This window comes from Myodes glareolus, chromosome 5 (assembly GCF_982192425.1).
Source record: "Myodes glareolus chromosome 5, mMyoGla1.1, whole genome shotgun sequence".
Lineage (NCBI taxonomy): Eukaryota > Metazoa > Chordata > Mammalia > Rodentia > Cricetidae > Myodes > Myodes glareolus.
The window spans coordinates 22,783,122-22,803,811 of NC_142030.1; the positions used below are offsets into that span (position 1 = coordinate 22,783,122).

The window sequence follows — 20,690 nt, forward strand, 5'->3', positions numbered from 1 at the left end:
CAGGACATTGAGATAATAATTTTCAAGTTTATGATATCAATATCCCCAGAAAACCAAGACTCACTAGCATCTCTTATTAATAGTTCTTGTTGACATACTCATGAGCTGAATCACAGATGTCACCTCTGGAAGGAACATCAGTAATTTACCCTTTGGTTTGCAGATGATGAAACAGAGGCCCAAGAGAGGAAAGTGGCCTCCTTGTGTCTAATATCTTTACTGACCGGATGAGTGTCATGGTCCAGCCATGATGTGTTCATACATTCCAGGGTAGGAGTATGTAGGTTAGAAATGTTAGGTAGAATAGAAAGAGATACAAAAGAAATACAGAGACATAGGATAGTACCAGGAGGGCAACTCAGTGAATACTGAATACTGAATCTACCTGCGATATTTTTTTATACAATTATATACCCCAATACAGAAACAGGGAGCAAAAGACTGCTTTAACATTACACAAAGGATGACCAGAACAGTTACTTGCTTTAATACTTGAGATATCAAGACACTATTTTCTGGGTTAAGCATTCTGACTTTTTGGGCAGGATATGCAGTGAATACACCCTAGACCAAGTATCCTGTAGGCAGCCACTCCCTATGTCAAACTTCCTATTTTAAAATAAAGGAGCAGCAATAGGCTTTAATTCTCTGACTTTTGGTCAGGTTGGAGCAGATCCATCTCTATGGGCCATCTTAATGTCCAAAACATCAAGTAACCACACATTAGATCAGTATATCTTGTTTGTAACCACTCCTGTTGTCAACAGCTGTGGTTTAGGAAATTAGGAAAAAGTAGGTTTGATCAAGGAAGACCACCTGAAAAAATCTCCGGAAGAAATAGATGGTCCTGATGTCTGAGTTCTACATCCAGAACATATTCAAGACTGCTGCCTGAGATGATCAAGACTCACAGGATACTCCAGTCAGGACTTGATCATAATTCTAAATTTTCTTTAGGTCCTCATAATATTATCAGCAACCCCAACCAGCCAGAAGTAGCTTGGAAAACTACGCCCACATTCCCAAAAAATGGACTATGGATGTTCTTGTTTTCTGAAAAAAAGGAGGGGGAAATGGTACGGGACAATTCTATATTCTGTCAATTATATTTTAAATAAACCCTGATTGGTCAATAGCCAGGCAGGAAGTATAGGTGGGAAAACCAGACAGGAAATAGAGGTGGGGCAATGAGAACAGGAGTTTTCTGGGAAGAAGGAAGCTCTTTCCGAGTCCTGCCCAGACCATGTGACCTGCCCTGCTGAAAAAGGTACTGAGTCATGTGGCTAACATAGATAGGGATAATGGGTTAATATAAGCTACAAGAGCTAATAAAAAGCCTGAGCTAATGGGCCAATCAGTTTATAATCTTATGGAGACCTCTGTGTGATTTTTTTTGGGGCTGACCAGCTGTGGGAACTGGGCAGGACAGAAACCCCAACAAGCAGGACCTAATGCTACAGTCAACAGCTTTGAAAGAGTGAAAACAAGCTCAAACTCTCTGACCTTTAATCAAGATGGAACAGGCTCACAGCTGTGGGCCCCCCCCCCTGCAGACAAGGCCTTGATAGAGTTCTACTCAGAGTACCCTGTCTTGACACTTCGTGTCCTTCCATACTTCACAGAAGTCTGCTGCACACTTGGTCACACCAGCATATACTTCATCCTCAAGATGCCTTACATAAGTAAAACTGTCTTCAGTGTTGACTTAGAACGTCCTGTTCTGAATGTTCTTAGGTGTAAGCTTTACGGATTACCACGATTTTATTATGCACTAATTAGATGCTTGCCAAGCTGTCTTGGAGCAGGAAAGGAATTCCCATCCCAGCATCCCATTTTGAGATAGGCCAAGGAAAAATGTATTGCCTGCCCTAAACAGTCTTTTACAACCAAAGAGAGCTAGGCTGGCATAACGGGTATTTCTTCCCTATCTTCAAGGAAAACAGCTAGTTTTCCATTATAATTTCTAAGGCATTTTAAGTGAATTCACTCTTCCATGAATACCTATGAGAATCCCAGCACCAGACAGCTCAGTTCTCTCACTGGTTCTGCGTTTTGATATTACTCCAACCTTTCAATTTCTTTCTTTACTTCATCCGTAGTGTGAAGATGTTAGCACTATCTCCATCATCTGATGGCTGTTAGGGTTAGTGACATGCTGTGTAGCCAGTGAACAATCAAAGCCAAGTCGTCACTTATAGATGAAGAATAAAGTCTCAGCGAAAGCTGAGGGTTTTTTTTTTTGTTGTTGTTGTTGTTGTTGTTTTTTTCTCCAGTACTTAGAGCGCCCTGGGACCACATTCTGGAAGCTTCCCACTATACAGCACTGTTTTTTCCCCCCAGGATCTGAATGACTGTGGGCAGAGAGATACCTGGAGAATAGTCTACACATTGCTTGTGGGCCACATTTAGAAAGTAGAGATGGTTGACTCTTTCCGTGACATGACGACATTAGCTCATAAAAAAAGAAGTCAAAGGAATATGTTGGGGTACAGCAGGGGTGTTTCCTCTCTGAGAACCCTTTGGGGGTGGGGATTCTCTCTTACAGGAAGTACTGTGCTCATAGCATAACGTATGTACAGTGCCCTTCCTCTGTCCCTGTCCGTCTTGGTGTGTCATGCAGACACCAAGTCTGTGTGGGTGGGAGTCTCCTTAAAATGACTCTTGCTCCCTTCTCCAGCTAGGAGATGTCAGGGTGTAAGTAAAGCCCTTCGGGGCTTTCCCGGAACCTTTCTGTGACAGAGGCTCCGTCTGGCTCAAGAGGGCAGTGGTCTATTCTGTTTCCTGGTGAGATGGGCTTACTTCATCAGCTTTCTCTCCCAACAGAACAACCATGCTTCCTACCTTGGAAAAGAGAAGACCTACTCAAAAGATTTAGGCTTTAACTCCACTATTTGATGGAGCGTTGATGAAGCGTGAGGAAGACACTTAAATTCTGTGAACTCCACATTCCTCCTATGTAAAATGAAGCTGGTAATAGCATCCACCTGACAAATTTATTGTGAACCAACGAGACGATAGAGTTAACAGTGCCTTGCCAATAAGGGAGTGCTACCATTTCATCACCGTTCCCTGTTTTCACACTCTGGAACTTAGCTTACCTCTCACTCTGATCCTCTGGTCTTCTCACTGGCTCTAGGATTCACAATACATTCACAGCACAAGCCCCACCCTTACAGCCTGAACTTCATTATCAAACAAATGTCTCATGCTTGCATTTACAGTGCATTGCTGCTGTGCAGAGATCACACATCGTATCAACTCCCTTCTCTTGTATGATAAACACCAGGGAAGTACTTACTGATGGCATAGAACTATCTCACCACAATGGAGCACGGTTTTGGGACTGAGCACTTGCAACCTGCTTTCTCCTTCCCAGACACCATTGTGCGTTCATGACGATCCAGGGCAGAAGGCCTGGAAGAAGGTTTTCTCTTGGAAACCTGAGTTCTGGGTCTGATTCTCTATTTTTTTTCTTCCCTATTTGTTCCTCAACTGTGAACCAAATGTAATAGAATGTCACCTAGGGCACCTTTGTTGGACCGCCTGGAGGCCTTGACAACATAGATAACAAGTGCCATGGGCAAGGCTTGGCTATGGAAGCAGAGCTACTGGACCAGTTAGCATTGGATTTCCCACTGATGATGTTCCCTGGCTGCGCCCAGAGTACCCACCTGAGGATTCTCGCCTACACTCCTGTGATAGGTCGAAGCTCTGAGAGCGATGGCTGACAGGGTTGCTTGCGGTGCAGTTGTAGATGCTGTCATGATGCTGGTTGCTAAGGGTGATGAACAGGAGGTGGGAGTGGTTGGCTAGGCTCGGCTGCTGGTTGCCCACGTCATCACTCCAGCTGTAAGTCACGTGATCGCCTTTCTTGGCCATGCAGGCTACCGTCAAGTTGCAGGTCCCATTCCCGTTGTTCTCCTGGGTCTTGTTTAGCACTTTAATCTCTGGAGTGGAGACCTGCTCTGTCAGGAGGAGGAGCAAGGAAGCCATTACTGAAACACGACTCCTGGAACTCAGTTTGACTGGTTTATTTGCCAAAACAACGTCTAGACTATTGGCTTTGCCCCCTCACTGAGAAGCCTTAAGTGCGAGAGTTGTTTCTTGTGGAAAAACTGCCGCTCCCACCAACCCTCACGGCTCTCTGCTCTTTCCAGGACCCTTGAGATAAGATAGAGAAGCATTTGGTGTTTGGTTCCTTCCTGATAGTACTGTTAGGGTACTGAGTGCCTCACCTGGACTGCTCTGTCAGTTCTATCAGGAATAAGATGAGTTTTGATTGGCTTAAAGTACAACCTCCTGGAGTTTGAAGCATGAGCTTTCAGTGATAGGATTTCATCATGCCTGTATGTGTGGTGTGTATGTATGTGTGTAGTATGCATGGTATGTGTGTGTGTGCGGTATGTGGTGTATATGGTATATGTGTGTGGTGTATAGGTGGTGTGTATATGGTGTATGTATGGTGTGCGTGGTGTATTTGTGGTTTGTGTGTATGCATGTGTGTGTGTGTGTGTGTGTGTGTGGTGCGTGTGGTATTATGGTATATGCGTGTGGTGTGTGTAGGTGGTATGTATGTGGTGTATATGTGGTGTATTTGTGGTGTGTGTGTGTGTGTGTGTGTGTGTATAGCAAGTGCTTGGTGGGTCTAAGGCACTGGTAGGTTTTCAATCATAGCCACAGGCCCTATCAATCCATACAATTCTAAAGCTATGAGACAGACAAGGCAAAAAGGGAGGCCATGCTTATTACAGACAATATAAGACCAGCACATTGCTGGCATTTCATATCCATCTTTTTTAATTCTCTCAATAATCATAACTAAAAATAATTATTCCCATTTTGTGGATAAGAAAACTGAGTCTCAGAGAAATAGCATGTCTTATTCAACATTAAGCAGCTTCTAAGTGGCCAGGCTGAGACAAGCAGCTTAGTCAGAGTCTGAAATCAGCCCAACCGCCTCTCTCAGCAAAGCGAGTTGTGGTGGTGGAGACCACATTACTGAACTGATTACATAAGGTTTGACGAAGTCAGTAAACTTATAAAAGGAAAGGGACAGATTATATGACATATTTTTTTTTTCAAAAAAAAAAAAAACACTTGATGTGTGGCCTCCATGTATGGGAATTTAGCTTTCTCTATTTGCAGAAGGGAAACGCTGGGGCAGGAGAGAGTCAAGATGTTTCTGTTTCTCTCCTAGATAACTGACAGTTTCAATGAAATGCTGGCTGTAGGTTTCCTATCCCATCCTTCGTGGTGCAAGAGATTCCTTTGAAAAACCAGGGAAGCCCCACGCAGGTGTCAGGAAGCCTTGGAAAGCAGAGGAGCCTCTGGGCCTAAGAGAGAGGAATTCTAGCTGTCTTCAAGGACAGGAGCAGAAGTTAGAGGTGCTCAGAACAACACTGGGCTCAGGTGATGTAGGTTCTACAGTCCCTCAACTAAACAACTACATAACCAGATTCTGATTCAAATGAGAGAGAGAGAGAAAAAAAAAGGCGTTTCTTCCCCACGTAGGTGGAAGCCTCCCCCAGGGCTCTGGGCTTGGTGACCTGCCTGTGGGTGGAATGTCAGCTTTCTTTACTCAGAACTTCTACTTCAGCAAACATCCCACACAAGTGTGGCTAAGCACGTGCAAAACCACTTGCCCCTGGAGTCAGGGTCCCTGGCAATGAAAAAGAAGGTAGGTTTGTTCAATTATATTCAAACTTTGTACTTTTGGGCTTGATAGAAAAAAAATCCTTTTATTAAAAACTTGATATGCAAACTAAGCCCTGTAAGATATAAAAGCCAGCCCTTCTGCTCCCACACAGTGGGCTCCCTTCCTTTCAAAACAGGAATCAAATCAGCCTCCACCTATGTGCCGTTTGGAAGATAAACAAACAAACAAACAAATGTCAGCTTGTCAAAGTGCTTCCCTTAAGCTTAAGCACTCATTGGACCAGATCGTTCAAGTTGCTTCCAATTCCAGACACTCTGCTTCTGAGAAAGGCCTAAAGTCTTCTGGGTCCTCCTGTGCAAAGTGTGAAAACTCTCATTTTTACCATAGAGCTTCAGCTGTATGCAGAATTGCTGAACTTGCACATTTTCCTCCAAACTCACGATGTACCATCCTTCACTCTCCCTCCTGTTTCCCAGGATCCCCAGGCTCAGGTTTTCCGGTTGAAACTGGTAGCCATTCTCCAGGTGCTCTAGATAGCCCCCGTTAGCGAGATTAAAAGACACTATTTTCTTAGTGATTTTGCTTTCTAGAGACGTTGCTGTTGCCATCGTGACCAGGATGCGAATGCTTTTGTTAACGCTCTCTTTCCTCAGGGGCAGCCACGTGGTGTCATTTCCCAGCTGCTGGATAATCACTGGGCAGTTCATCAGGGCTCCACCTGTGGGAAGGAAGGGACCGTCATTCCTTATGATGGAAGACCTGGAGAACACACGGTGTAGAGGGCAGAGAACGGCAGGCTTGAGGCTCGCCCCTCCTCCCGAACTAGCTCGATACAACCACCGGCATCCTAACCCTACCTTCAGTATTTCAAAGTGTCCATTGAAATCCTAGCATTACAGGACCTTACACCAGGGTCCTGTCAATTCAGACCTAACAGGATAGACGCAAAATGCAGAAGCAGGGTAAATGACTCCCTTAATGTCACAGGTTAAGTGGCAGTGCCGGGACGAGACTCTCACTCTATAATTTCTCTGCCAAGGTCCTTCCCAGCACTCAGTATGCAGGGTGAAGAGTGGGTAACAGTAAAAAGAAGCTCAGGGGACCATAGTTCCAGAAACACCAAGTCAGGTGACAAGCAGAGAAGGGTCTGAGGACGGCGGAAATTAGGGGGGGTCGTGCGCTTCGTGTCCAAACTGGAATCCTAGTTCTCCAAAAATCTCTGAGATAATTAATAATGGTAATGGTAAGAGCTCATTTTATTAATAACCGTAATGGTAAGGGATTATTTTATTTCCTTTTTGAAAAAAAAAAGCTGAACCAACAAGAATGGGAGGGGTGTAAAAAAAACCCACAAAAACCAAAATAAGGGATACTAGTGCTGACTATTTAATACCTCCGCTGTGCTCAAACCCACAGCCTGCCTTCTGCCTCCCCTTGCAGGGGTGACTGCCCTTTCTGTTTCACTGAAAAAATATAGAAGAAATGAAAAGCAAATTTCAATCTATGGAAATCCCAGTTGATCTGTCTCCCTGGAGGAATGGCCTATGTTCCCAGCCAAGCCTAGTCTCGCCCCTCAAGGACCACTCACATGCTTTCAAGTTTTGCCTCTGTAATCCTTGCCCCCTGCATTATCAGCTGCCTTCTGGATTTCTTTCACCAATGCACACATGCAATTGCCCTCATTAAAAAAACAAAAAATCTCTCCTCTGATCCCAGGTTCATCTTCAGCCACTTGGCCATTTCATTTTTTTTTTTTTTTTGGAAGGTTCTTGCCTGCCTGTTTATGTTTTCTGCTTTTACTTCTTGATCCAGTTTTCCCCGTGCCTACTCCAAACAGGGTAAAGATTAGTCTGTTGTACAGGGCCAGCTCAATTAATTCTCCACCATCATCTTAAGTGTTTCTCAGGAACACTCGACGTAGTTCATCTTCCCTCCTTTGAACACTGCCTGCATTGGTCCCCAAGATACTACACTTCCCTGACTTGCAATTTTGCTCTTTTATCATTCTTCGTTTCCTCAGGGGAAACTTCTGGTTTTTTCAGATATCTAAATATCAGACTCTGCCTGGGCTCAGGCTTCCTTCTCTCCCTTATTTATATCTATTCAGCTTCTCATGTCGCTGCACAGTTTGACGTAGCTCGGCAGTATTTACAGTTGCGAATTATGACTAATTCGCTCACTGCCTAATATCTACTGCCTACATAGATGCACTTAGAGGCCTAGATGGCATCTGACTTTAGCAAAGAATTTTCTGCTCAAGCATGACCATTTGTCCAGTTTCTCAGGCCAGAACATTGGAGTGACCTTGAGTCTGTCCTTCATCACACTCCATATTTGGTCTTGACAGACCATCCTGCTGGTTCTGATTTCCATGTAGGTCTGACACAGAAGCACTTCCCACACCATTCCTTTCTACCACCACCCCCACCACAAGTCCAGCTGTTACCCCTATCTCCAAACTAATCTCCCAGCATTTGTACCATGGACAGAGAGATCCTTTAAAACCATGTCTAATTTATTTTCTTTTCTTCTATCACTTTTAATCTTCCAGGGCTTTCTAGCACTCACAAGTTCACAGTTACTGACTCTGCTCACTGAAAACCCGGCGTTGCTCCTAATCCATCCCCTGCTCACTCTCTGGTTTTCACAGTGCTATGATCCGGTAGCTTCCCATTTCTTGACCTCATCAAGAACATTACTGCCTCTGGGCCTTGGTATGTGCTCCTTCTCTCTGGGAAGCTCTTCCATTATGTACCTGAACAGCTCAGCTCCTCACTTGATTTTGGGTGCCTGCTCAGGGAATTCTTTTTTCGGAGAGGCCTCCTCCGACAGAGTATTCAGGATAGCCCCCCTGCCCATTGCTCTTGCTGCTGCCACCTGGTGTTTCAACGCCCATTCGTTCATTTTATTGCTCTCTGCCCCACTTGAATACAATCTTCTCCAGAGAAAGAATCTTACTCCACTGTGTATGTCTGACAGCCTGATACAGTGTTTGGTACAGAGATTCTGAAATATCTGTTTGAATGACAAGGAAGGTCATATGACCCTGGCAGACCTCTTAACTTAGCCTAATATGTATATAACCGAATTTAACCATGAGTTAGTGTTCATGATAGGAGCACATGACTCAATGAGCATAGATTGTTCTAGCTGATAAGAGATTCAAAAGGGTAAAATAAAAACACCTGCTTCTGTGACAGATCTATCTAGAAGAGACCCTCTCTCAATTGTGGTGAAGCTGAACTACTGGAAAATTGGGTAGCCCGGCTAAAATTGTCTTGACGTAAGTGTGTTCTGAAATCCTGACACTGCCTGTTAAATGGCCCAGCACAAATTAATTAAAGACTAGTGATGTGGGGGGAAAAAAGAAGATGCAGTCTGCATGGGCTAAAGTCAGGATGAGTATGGTTGATGCTTGGTTGCTACAGGAAAGAAGGTTAGGCAACATGGAAGTTGGTCTTTGGGGCATTGCTAATATTTCCTCTAACAACAGGGTGTTCGCCCTGTTGCTCAGTTAGATGAAACCTTCTTCTCACTGTGTTTGTTTAGTGCTACGTTTACAGGGGTTTGTTGGGAAACTCATTGGACTTCCTTCTGGCAACACCCAGAAATGCCTGACAATTCCAGACGATACGGCTTCCCTGATGCTTCACACCTGAGCTGTAAAAATGTACCCAAAGTAGTGATGTGCTGAGTCCTAAATATATGAACAGCAAAGAGGGAAGAATGAGAGCCATCCACGGACTTCAGAATGTATGTCCATTTCGGGGAAGACTTCCTAAATGCTATTTCTGAAAGAGATATGAGATTTTAAAAAACAGAATCGCTACCATACTGTTGACATTTTAAACTAATTTTGATATGGAGAAGAAGGAGAAAATGGGGAAATTTGCCCATAAGACCGTTCCTGACACTTCACTCTCCAAATGCCTCCTATAGAACCTTTCCTATCATATAACCTGGTAGGGTTTTTTGTTTTGTTTTGTTTTTTGATTTTTTTTGTTTTTGTTTTGTGTGTGTGTGTGTGTGTGTGTGTGTGTGTGTGTGTGTATGTGTGTGTGTGTGTGTGTTTTCAGAGTACAGAAGCGGTAGAAGGAAGAGAAAAGTAGGGTAAGGCCGAAGTAGAAAGTAGCCAAATAAACAAATAAACGATAGAGATAAGAGGATAGAGGGTGAAAGGATAGAAATGGGGCAGATGAAGACAGACTTCATGATTTGCATGCACAATGAGTGGAACCAAAACTTCACCAGAAGACCCTAACACCCAAACACACAGAGAATAATGATGTAATTGCTCCCATGACTGCTGAGTCTGGAGGGTGCGTGAGGTCATCCCCACCTAGCACAAGTGGAAACATAGTGGGGCTGTAAAACCTTTCACGCCCGAGTCTCTGTTCCTGAAACGTTCTACTACCTGATGAAGGTTTTCCAGCGAGCCTGTGATTCAGTCAGCCCTGTTTACTAGAAGAGGCTGGGAGGAAACATTTGTGCTCTTCACACCGACTCACTTTCCTTCATGGGTAACTCTGCTTTGATGGTGGAGTGATTCACATAGGCAGGTGAACGGTGACCTGAAATTTGCAGGATTTAGCTAACCCATTCACAAGGTGGGATTCAACCCCAGAACTTTATCTTTGACTTTATTATGATATTTTATAGATGTTTTTTAGCATCCTGCTACATTTTTTCTTTTCCTCTTTCTTTCTGCCTTCCTTCCTTCCTTCCTTCCTTCCTTCCTTCCTTCCTTCCTTTCTTTCTTTTTTTGTATAAAAGAGATAGGCTTTGCAGTTCTAGCTATAAATGCAGACTCAGAAAGGAAAAAATAGCTTGTCGAAGGTTTGATTTTAAACCTAGATATCAGTTAAATATCCCTATCCCACGGTGCTGGGAGTGCTGGGTCTTTGTTGCTCAGACTATCCGCACCCATCATTTCTCAGCCTGAAAGTCCAGACCACCCTTTGCCTGACCAATTCCTTCCACCCTTCGGGTCTTCACCTTGACTCCTTTTAATGAGGGAAGACTTCCTGGACTCAGGGCTTTGGGCAGCTTTCCTGCCAATGCTTCCATCTCACTTTGCATCACCCCTTCACGCAGTTTTAACTAGTTTGACTTCATCACAGTTTTAATGAGTTAAGCACTTGTCATCCTCACACAATCAAAATCTTTCAAGAAGAGGGATTGTATCTTTGATTTACTGTGGTGTGTAAGAGGTACCTGGGACACAGTGGAAGCCCAGAAAATTCGTGTTGTCAAAGTGAATGAATAAAATGAAGTGAGTTGAATGAATGAATGAATGACAAGATGAGTCTAAGTGCTTCTATTCCCACAATCAAAATGAAATCCATTTCATCTCAGTAGCCTCCCTATGTGGGGGGAGAGACAGGACTTGTCTCCACCTTCCAGGTAAGGATTTAGAAGCTCCTCAGTCACACACTGCTGGCTTTGGGCTACTACAGACCCTTTGCCATCCCCCCAAGCACTTGAATCACTCTAGCTCTGTGTTTGTATCTCCATCTAAAACACTCTTTCCCAGCCCTAGTAGAAACCAATCTCTATATCTGATAGACAACGCAAAAACTGGCAAGAGTGTGGTCTGCAGCAAGAACTATAGATAGAAGGCGTCTTCGTTCTAATCTCTCTTTTTCTGTTGAAGTTTTAGGGACAAACATGCAACTGCAACTCTTGCCTAAGTAAACAGATGGATTCAGACAAAAGCCTGTGTGCTAAAAGCAGTTTCTATCTACTTTCCAGTCTTTACTTCCTATGTGCTTTTTATATTCTCCTGTAACCTATCAATTCCTCTCACCTTTTGATATTTGCTATGCTTCAGTTAGTTTCAATTCAACACATTTAATTATAGATATAGTATTCTAGTTTTCCTCATGGGACCTAGATACACTGTATCATTCTTCCCCATTTTCAAACAGAAGTTTATCCAGTTTTATTCACTGACATGTACAGTATACAGAGACTGTTAATCTACTCTGCTTATCTTTCCTCATTTATAGAGTTGTAGGAGTACAAATGACGCTGATGATAATCTCACCTTTGGTGATGGTGTTGGGTTGGTGTGATAATTCAATGATAAAATGCTTAGCATAATGTCTTGTATAAGGCAAATATATAGTATCTTCTGTTATTATTTATTCAATAACAATTTTTAAATGGGCTCTCACATACTAAACATCATGTCAGGTGCCTGTCAGAGGCTGTGACTGCTCATTTTCCTCCTCCCCCTACACCTTGTCTGGTAATGTCAGATACACTCAGTAGATCAGTGCTGAATAGAATCTTTGAAAGTCAGTCTATAAATAACCGAATCCCTTTTGCTTTGAACTCCATTTCAATGTAACAGATAAAGAAAGGTGAGGTTTTATATCATGGTATTAATTTTTTCTTGAAGAAATATCTAGATCCATATATTGGCATGGAATAGCTGCGTTCGGTTGGGTCAAGCCTAGAACCCAGGCTTTTGTCCCTCATCTCTTACTCAACATGTATGGAGGATGTGGGAAAGACCCACATGGAAGACAAAAGCACCTTATTTTGGAAGAGTCATCAATCATGATTCATATATCACCATAGTGGCCAATACTGACAATGAGCCTATGCAAATACAGGGTAAGGGGTGTAAGCAATCTCTATTCAACATGGATAGGACCCAAAATTGCTCTATATATGAGGTATAGTTTGAAAGATTATTGATATATTGAAGGATCTGAACCAACTGATTTCTCGATACGATGCAACTGCATGTTTGGACTTTGGCGTGGATTCTTCAGAACATGAACTTGGCATTTGTATCCAATTTAAGCATTCATGGAAACACTAGGCACATGATATAAAAATGTCTGTGAATTGGAGTTAATGGCCTATGTAGATGAGACTCATAATGTTCTGGCAGAGATGATGGGGGGGAGCAGTATCAGAGATCAACAAAAATGATATCGTTAGACAAATTAATGTACACAATTAATTGAAGAAACCTGGGGATGGCTTTGCAGAAACCACAGCCTGGGCTCTCTCCATTGTAAAGACCATAAGGCTTCCTGAGAGCCTAATAAATACTATCATTGTGACATACACACAAGAAGTCTGTCTTCTTTAAGGGAAGGAAATTAAAAATGTCTCCCAGGAAACTATAGAGGAAAAAGGCAGAAAAGTTTACCTTGCAGTTATTTACCCAAATACTCTTAACTATGGCTCTTGAATTTAAGTCAAGATGCTATATAGAAGTTGTATAAAATAAGCATGTGGTGTTCGATGTGGATGAATAAGTCAACTGTCGTTTGGGAGAATTTGTTATATCCAGGAAGGGACATGTGGGCTTTTTGCTTTCTACAGTTCTTACTGGGAACTGAAAATTGAGCTGGAATGGGAAGGTGCTGATATTTTTTTTTTTTTTACAAGAGTCAAGCATCTTCGCTGGGTTGCTCTGACATGACTGATTTGTTTCATTTGCAAAACACTTCTATTTGAGTTTTACTGGGGTTTCACAAAAGAGTACACATTTAAAAATAGAAGACTGACAAAAATTGAACCAAGTTTAGAAGACAGAATGGAAGGAAAGAATAGTTGCCAAGTGGGGTGACACGTATGTGTTCTGGGACTGGACTGTCACTCACCAACAAGTGAGCTCTCACCCCTTAGCAGAACATTTGTTAGCTACACCTGAGCTGTCACAGGCAAGGCTATCCAAGCAGAAAAACAAAAATTCATCCCACAGTTATTAGTCACCAAGTAACCCAGGAATGGTGGGGTTCAGACAGGATACAGTGGGGAAGGCTTATCTCTTCCTACGGAGATGCTTGGTTTGGTGATCTTAGCTCTCAAAGTGAGGCTAAGCAAGGGCCCCCTCGTCTGAGACTCGAACAAGGAATTCCACTTACAGCACCTCCACATCCCTGGCACATGCCAGGGCCTTTCTTAGAAAAGTCCATAATGGATTTGCAGTTATGAAGATGTCAAGGCCAAAACACTAATTTAGCCCTCAGGATTTTCCCATCCCCTCCCTAAAGCCATCTCCATGCCAGGCTGTCTCCCACAATCTGATCAAATCCTAACATGGGGTTGCCTGTTCCACTCACATGGTCAGTCTAGTATCCCTCTTAGCTCTGATGCTTTCAACACCTTTCCTTATAGCTTTGACCCACTCAGCAGGAAACAGTGCCTTGGAAAGAATCAGCGGGAGGGGAGAGAAGTCTGGCTCCTTTAACTTAGCTCTCCACTGGGCCCCACTGCAGGAGCTTCTTTGACCATAAGTTTCTCGATTTGCATAGAACTAGCCCTGGGCTGCAAAACTCCCATCCTCTTCCCTTCTTGCTGCTTTGGAATCATCTCTTACAAGAAAGTGTGACCACACTGCAGCCGCTAACTCTGTCAGTCAGAGGTCTGAGGTTTCTCACTTGTACCTGTTTCCCTCTGCCACCATCGCTCTACGCTGGACCATTTTCTCTTTTGTCTGCTGGTGTATGTGTGAAAATCACAGCAGGGATGGAAGACAAGTCTCCCAGAGATCTATTCCATAGCCTGTGTCTTTGCCAGAAGAGTACCCACCCCAAATCAGCCGCTCGGAACTTCAGCCTGAGTCCCTTACACCAAGAGGCTGATTATGGATGTAGCCGGCGACTTTGGCTTCTGGTTTCCTTAGAAACTAGTGTCGGTGGGGCTAATCCTTGGAACCCGAGGCTCAAGGAACACGCAAGTTTCTTCCTCTTTGAAAGACACAGTAGAAACTCAGAGGCACTCCTTAAGGAAGAGGCAACTGAACCACACGCCCCAGCCTGTCTCCTCTATCCCTGAAGCTCTGTTGATTCCAAATTGCTAAACACAGGACTCAAACCCTTAAACTAATGGACACTCACCTGTTCCGTAGCTCAATTCAAAAGCCAGAGAAAGAAGCAGAAGTATGCCCAAGGAGAGGGACCTGTTGGGCTCCATTAGCCAGCGAAAAGAGGGACGCGGTGCCTGGCTGGGAGTCCGGCAGCTGCTCATGGTTGCTCCGATGCAGGCTCTGATCAGATAGTGCTGCCTCTGCTGTCAACTCTACACATAGGAACCACCGAGTTCCTGAGCCAGCTTCCTGTCTTAACTAAGCGGGTTTTTTTTTTTTCTTCTTCTTCTTTTTTGCTTAAGTCTCAAGGATTGCTCATATCTGATCAGGCTTAAATCACTTCGTTGTTCTTGAGAAACCTGTCAGGTGTCTAGACCTCTGGGAGCCAGGAAAGGAGCTGTGTAGTCACTTCGGTCAAACTCTGGTTTGGGGCAGAGATGTGATCCTTCCCCACCCTCCTTTTTCTAAACTGTTTCCAGGAAATGGGTGTCACAATTTCTCTGAGTAGATCTGACTGGTAACTCTTCTTGGGTCCTAAGGAAAGAGACTTTAGGCAGACTAATTACAGATGAGATAATTTGGAGTTCAAGTTCTGTAACTAGCCTTCAAAGAGATAATAGATCTTCTGTGTCCCACGGTCTCATTGAACACCTCTGCAAGTCAAACCGCGAGCTACAGCCACAGACTGATGGGGTGGGCATTAGTGGACCAGAGCGAGTTTTAGGACAGGCTCCAAAACTACAGAGAAACCCTGTCTCAAAAAACAAAACAAAACAAAACAAAACAAAACAAAACAAAAAAACAAAAAACAAAGGTGGGGGGGAGAAGAGTGGACCACTGGCTAACAGCCCATTTCTCTGATGGGCACATGTGGCAGGTTCAAGCTGTTCAGTACTGTCTTCAGTTTAGAGCTTATGTATAAGTGTCTGCTATGGAAAGAACTTACTGTTCTGTATGAACAGAACACTAGAAAATGCTATGATCAGGGCTCACAAGATTTTGAAAGATAGGTGTGTGTGTGTGTGTGTGTGTCTGTGTGTGTGTGTGTGTGTGTGTGTGTGTGCCTGCCGCAGTTGTGCATGCAGAGATCTAAGAACAATCCTTAGGAATCAGTTTTCTCCTTTCATTATGCAGGCCCCAGGCCCTTATCCACTGAGCCGTCTTGCTGGTCCTCAGGCTGATACTTTTAGAATTCACTGTCACAATTACAGGTGCTCTACTTTGGCCTCCCCGAAGGCCTGAGGGTAGAAAGAGCTGGGGGTAGAGGAAAAGTGGTTCTTTGCTCTCTTTGCTTTCCCCCTCTTCCTTCAGTATGCCAGCTTCGCAGTGGCGAATTAGGCACAGCACGTTCCCAGCTCAATACTCAGTGTCATCACTGAGGAAGCTAGAAATTGGTCACATGTGAAGATGATGCCATAGAAATCGGCAAATGACATTAGTTTAGTTTTCTTCCTTTTCCATTTGTCTTGTTTTTTTGTTTGTTTTGATTTGGTTTTTGAGACAGGGCCTCACTACGTAGTTCTGGTTGACCTGGAACTCACTATGTAGACCAGGCTGGTCTCAAACTCACCAAGTTCTGCTTCTTGAGGGCTGAGATTAAAGGTGTGTACCACCACAACTGGCCATTAAATCAGAGTTTTCAAAAATGATCTAGGTCCTTGAGTCGCACAGCAACTGGAACGTGTGCTCCATCCATGTGCTTCTGCTGAGCACTGCCTCCTATTCAAATGTGTGCTTCATGTTTACTTCATCCTTCCAGAATGAACCTTCTTCTTCTTCTTTTTTAATGTATTAGTTCTTTGTGAACTTTTTTTAAAATCATGTTTGTGCTCCCCTATTCTTCCAAGGACATTCACCCAACTTTGTGTCCTTTCTTCTTCAACCCATTGAAACCATTCTGTGCTGCTCAAATATTCTTGGGTATGTGGTCTTCCGCTGGAGCCTGGTTGAGTTACTACAGTCTCAGAGAAGATTGTCTCTCCCTCTTCCAGTGGCGGACAACTGTTAATACGTCCATGGCTAGTGCTGGGATTTTGTGCCCCGCTCTCATCTCCCAGTTGAGACTTGGTCTTGCCTGAGTTTGCACAGGTTCTATGTATGATGCTACAATCCCTATGAGTTTGTACGTGCAGTTGCCCTCTGTGTCTAGAAGGCAGGTTCCTTGCTGTTGTTTACCACCCCTGGCTCTTACTCTCTTTCCTCAGGAAGCTATTAAGGTCTTGGACAATGTGTTGGTAGAAAATGACCCCACAACAGGCTCAAAGGGAGTGACATTATTTGAAAGGATTAGAACATGTGGCCTTGTTGGAGAAAGTGTGTTTGAGGTTTCAGAGCTCAGGTCAGGTCCAGTGGCTCATGATGTCGCAGGGCTATTGGTAATGAAAAATCCTCAGACTATCTTAATACAAAATATACAGCTTTAATAAACAGAAGTAAGACTTACAACAGCTTACACCAGAATTCAAATGCCTGAGGGTGGCATGCCCCCAAAACAGAATGTGATTGGCTGAACTCCCCTATCAGGCTCACTCTGTCTTCCCGCTGCCTGCCAATCTGGAAGAAGAATTCTCGGCTCCTTCTCTAGCACCATGATTGCCTGCATGCCTCTCTGCTTTCTGCTATGATGATAGTGGACTAAACCTCTGAACCTATAAGACAGTCCCAATTAAATGTTTTCCTTTATAAGAATCGCCATGCTTCTAGTGTCTCTTCATGGCAATAGAAATCATAATTAAGACAGGCAATGTGGCTAATTCCAAGTTCTCCAAATTTTTGCAGCTCTGCGCAGAGCAACTCCTTTTAGTGGTAGGGAGCACACATGAGAGATCCGCCCCACGTGGAAAGACACACAATTGGGGACACCTTGTATTCACAAAGCCACTTTTCTGAAGCCAACACATTTATTGTGTTATTTTATCCTCACAGCAGTCTTGGGAGCAGACAGAGCTAGTTGGGGTATAAAACTGGATCTAGGCCAAACCCGAAGCCAGACTCTAGGTAAAGGGTGTTTTCTCTTTTTCTGGAATATACTTATTATTCTTTGAAGATTTAAGAAGGTAGAAAATAATAAATGCCACTAACTGAAGTAATTCCCTGCAGGTCCAGGGCCTCCATATTTGTTATTCCATACAACAATAAGAAGCAGGTATGATTTTCCTATTTTATAGATGGAGGTATAAGAGTGTGCACACACACACATGAGAGAGAGACACACAGAGAGAGAGAGAGAGAGACAGACAGACAGACAGAGAGAGAGACAGACACACAGAGAAAGAGACAGAGAGACAGAGAGAGATGAGAGATCCTGGATCATCTAACTCTACATCTATGCTTTCTCTATTCACTGATACCATTTTCGATAGAGTACACTAGGCAAGAACGGGCTAGTCAATCACAAGAATGGGCTAGTCAATCTTTGGGAACATGATGGTCATTAACTTATTGTCTATTGAGTATGTCTTCTAGTACAAACAGCAGGAGAATCTTGGGAATGTATGGTTTCCCATTTCTAGACCCCCTTGTCTGTGGTACAGCATCACTTCCTTCTCTTTGGCTACATGATGCCTCACCCCGAGAACAAGGAGGACTGTACAGAGAACAGCTTCTCCCACACTTAAAATGGGCTTTGCAATGAGATTATCTCTAATTCTTTATTTTTGATTAGGTGTGTGTGTGTGTGTGTGTGTGTGTATGTGCGCGCTGTACATGTGTGTATGAAGTTCAGTCACATACATATACAAGTGGAGTCCAGAGATCAATGTCAGGTGTCTTCATCTACATTTGTCTACTTTATATATTTTTAGACAGGGTTTCCTCACTGAACCAGGAGCTATTGTTTCAGCTAGACTGGCTAGTTGGCAAGGCCCTGGGTTCTGTTTGTCTCTGTTCCCTTGCTGCCTGCACTGGGGTTATAGGCACATTGCACCTGGCTTTTATGTGGGTGTCAGGGATCCAAACTCAGGCTCACAAATTTGCATGACAAGCACTCTATTGTTTGAGCCATCTTCCCAATCCCAATCTCCAACTCTTAAATGCAAAGACAGTCTGACTTCTAGGACTTGCTACTCTTCTCTCTTTCTCTTGAGAGTTCATGGCTACCAGTGAACAAGTTGCCTGGCTGCCAGTCAGTATCTGGGGCTGATGCCTTGGTCCATCTTGGTTTCCCAGTCAGTGACTATCTTCAACATGACTTCCAACTAAAAGCCCTCTATTACACAAGCTACCCAGGCAGAAAAGAGTTACTGAGGGATGGACCAGATCATCAAATGGGGCACATGATGAGCACATTTATCTGGATAAGAAAAAAAAAACCCACAGAAACAAAATGAAAGTACAAAATTTCCCCAATTCTGAGCAGCTCCTAGGAGACCTAATTGCAGAGTCTAAAACTGACTTGGGGAAAACACTGGGAAAAAATACCCCTGTGTCTACCCTGCTGGGTAAGATGAGGAAGCCCTCGAGGGATGGAGGTAGAGGGGGCAGGTATCTGATACAGGAACTGAGCAGGTCAGCTGACCAGAAAGCGTTTTTGTTGGTGTGTATCTGTGTGTGTGTGGGGGGGGGGGCCCAGAGGGTTGTGATAAAAAGAGAACCGTTAAGAAACTGGATGAGAGAAGATCTGGCTCAGATTCAGACCTAGGCTTTCCTTAGTTCTTACCTCATCTGTTGGGGCGAGATTACCCTCTCCAAGGTCCTTACCACACACCAGTGTCTCCCCCTTCAGAATCACCTCAGAGCAATGACGTTTGGGGATTGAGAGATGCTATGGACTTCCTCTTTAAACATCTTTCTTTTTTACTTGATACTCCTGCCATCAGACCCCAGAGCCAATGTGGTGTGGAGATCCTCTTCTTTGGTGGCCAGTCTGCACTGATTGGCCTCTCCCTGTTCATCAAAGAGTACTTTACTGAGAGCCCCAACCTCACAGACTCTCCCCACAGCACTTTTGAAATCATTCTTGTTGGGGTTACAGTGCTTCCTACTACTCCTTACCACACAGTTTTCTGACCTGCTCATTACTGGCAGTTGTCCTTAGAGAAAGGGAAATGCTGATGTCATGTTACTCCTTCTAGGGAAGAAAGGCATCCAGGAACCAGGGACAGTGAATGCTGAGTCACCAAGCCTCAGATCATTGCTGAACACCCCACACTGTCTCCTAGATCCCCTCGCCCCCTTTTAGACCAAGTGGTGGTCATGGTGACAGTTGCAAAGTACTCTGGACAACCACTGCCCGCCTCGTTCTTCCCTCTACCCTGAGTTCGAACTTGCTCCAGCAAGTGTTGGTAAGGAGCAGAACTCATTCCTTTTTCTCTGAAAAGTTCAGGTCTTTACGCACCCAGCTGCTTTTCGAGAGAGATGTCAGGGGAAATGGTGGTTGCACGCCCTGTGAAGTTGGAGGCACTTATTGGTCATTTATGAGGTCTGGACTCCTGCATGTTGATGAGGTGGTCTGACCTAAAGTGAGTCCACGCAAGGGAGAAATGTTTGGACACTCCCGTAGTTTGGTAATCTTAGCTGTAGTCTACGAAATTTCTGTGAGGAATTCTAAGTGGGGTCTCTACAGAGCAAGACAAACTGTGGGAAGTAACCACAGATAAGGTGAAACGGTAGGAATTCAATAACATCCCCCTTTCCAGACACAGGCATGCTTCAGCATTAACTGTGGGGTGGGGAGAGCTTAAAATTGGTTTAAAATATCTTTTTTATTTCTAATAATATAGTTTTAATATACCATTCTGAAATAATTTATTATCAGCTTGGATGACTTTATCAGAGGACATTTCCAGTTAAAAGAAAACTATTCAAGAATTGAAGCTTTAGGGGTGTGTATGTGTGTGTGTGTGTGTGTGTGTGTGTGTGTGTGTGTGTGTGGTGCCATGTATGTGGAGGTGTGTGTGTGTGTGTATGTGGTGCCATGTATGTGGAGGTGTGTGTGTGTGTGTGTGTGTGTGTGGTGCCATGTATGTGGAGGTCAAAGGATAACTGGCTGGTGTTGGTTCTCCCTATCCACATGTGAGTTCTAGGGCTTGATGTTGGGTACCCTTTGACCTGCCTCTTACGGGTTTTAAAGATTAGAGTTCCATCCTGTAATGTTTCTTTTTACCTCAGTTTGATGACATGGGGAACATAGCTTTTTTTTTTTTTTTTTTTTTTTTTTTTTTTTTTTTTTTTTTTTTTTTTTTTTAGCTTGGAAGGTGTTAT

General features: G+C 43.8%; 1 protein-coding gene across 1 annotated transcript in view; it reads right to left on the reverse strand.

Moving 5' to 3' along the window:
• The window catches only part of Slamf1 (signaling lymphocytic activation molecule family member 1), a 35,051-nt gene extending 20,123 nt beyond the window's left edge, over nucleotides 1-14,928 (reverse strand). Inside the window, exons 1-3 of the mRNA XM_048448911.3 lie at nucleotides 14,521-14,928; nucleotides 6,039-6,374; nucleotides 3,672-3,965 (exon numbers count right to left, since the gene is read on the reverse strand). Coding sequence (XP_048304868.3) covers nucleotides 3,672-3,965; nucleotides 6,039-6,374; nucleotides 14,521-14,650 — 760 coding nt within the window. The 5' untranslated portion in view covers nucleotides 14,651-14,928. The remainder of the gene's footprint in view (nucleotides 1-3,671; nucleotides 3,966-6,038; nucleotides 6,375-14,520) is intronic.
• Between the last annotated feature and the right edge of the window lie 5,762 nt (nucleotides 14,929-20,690).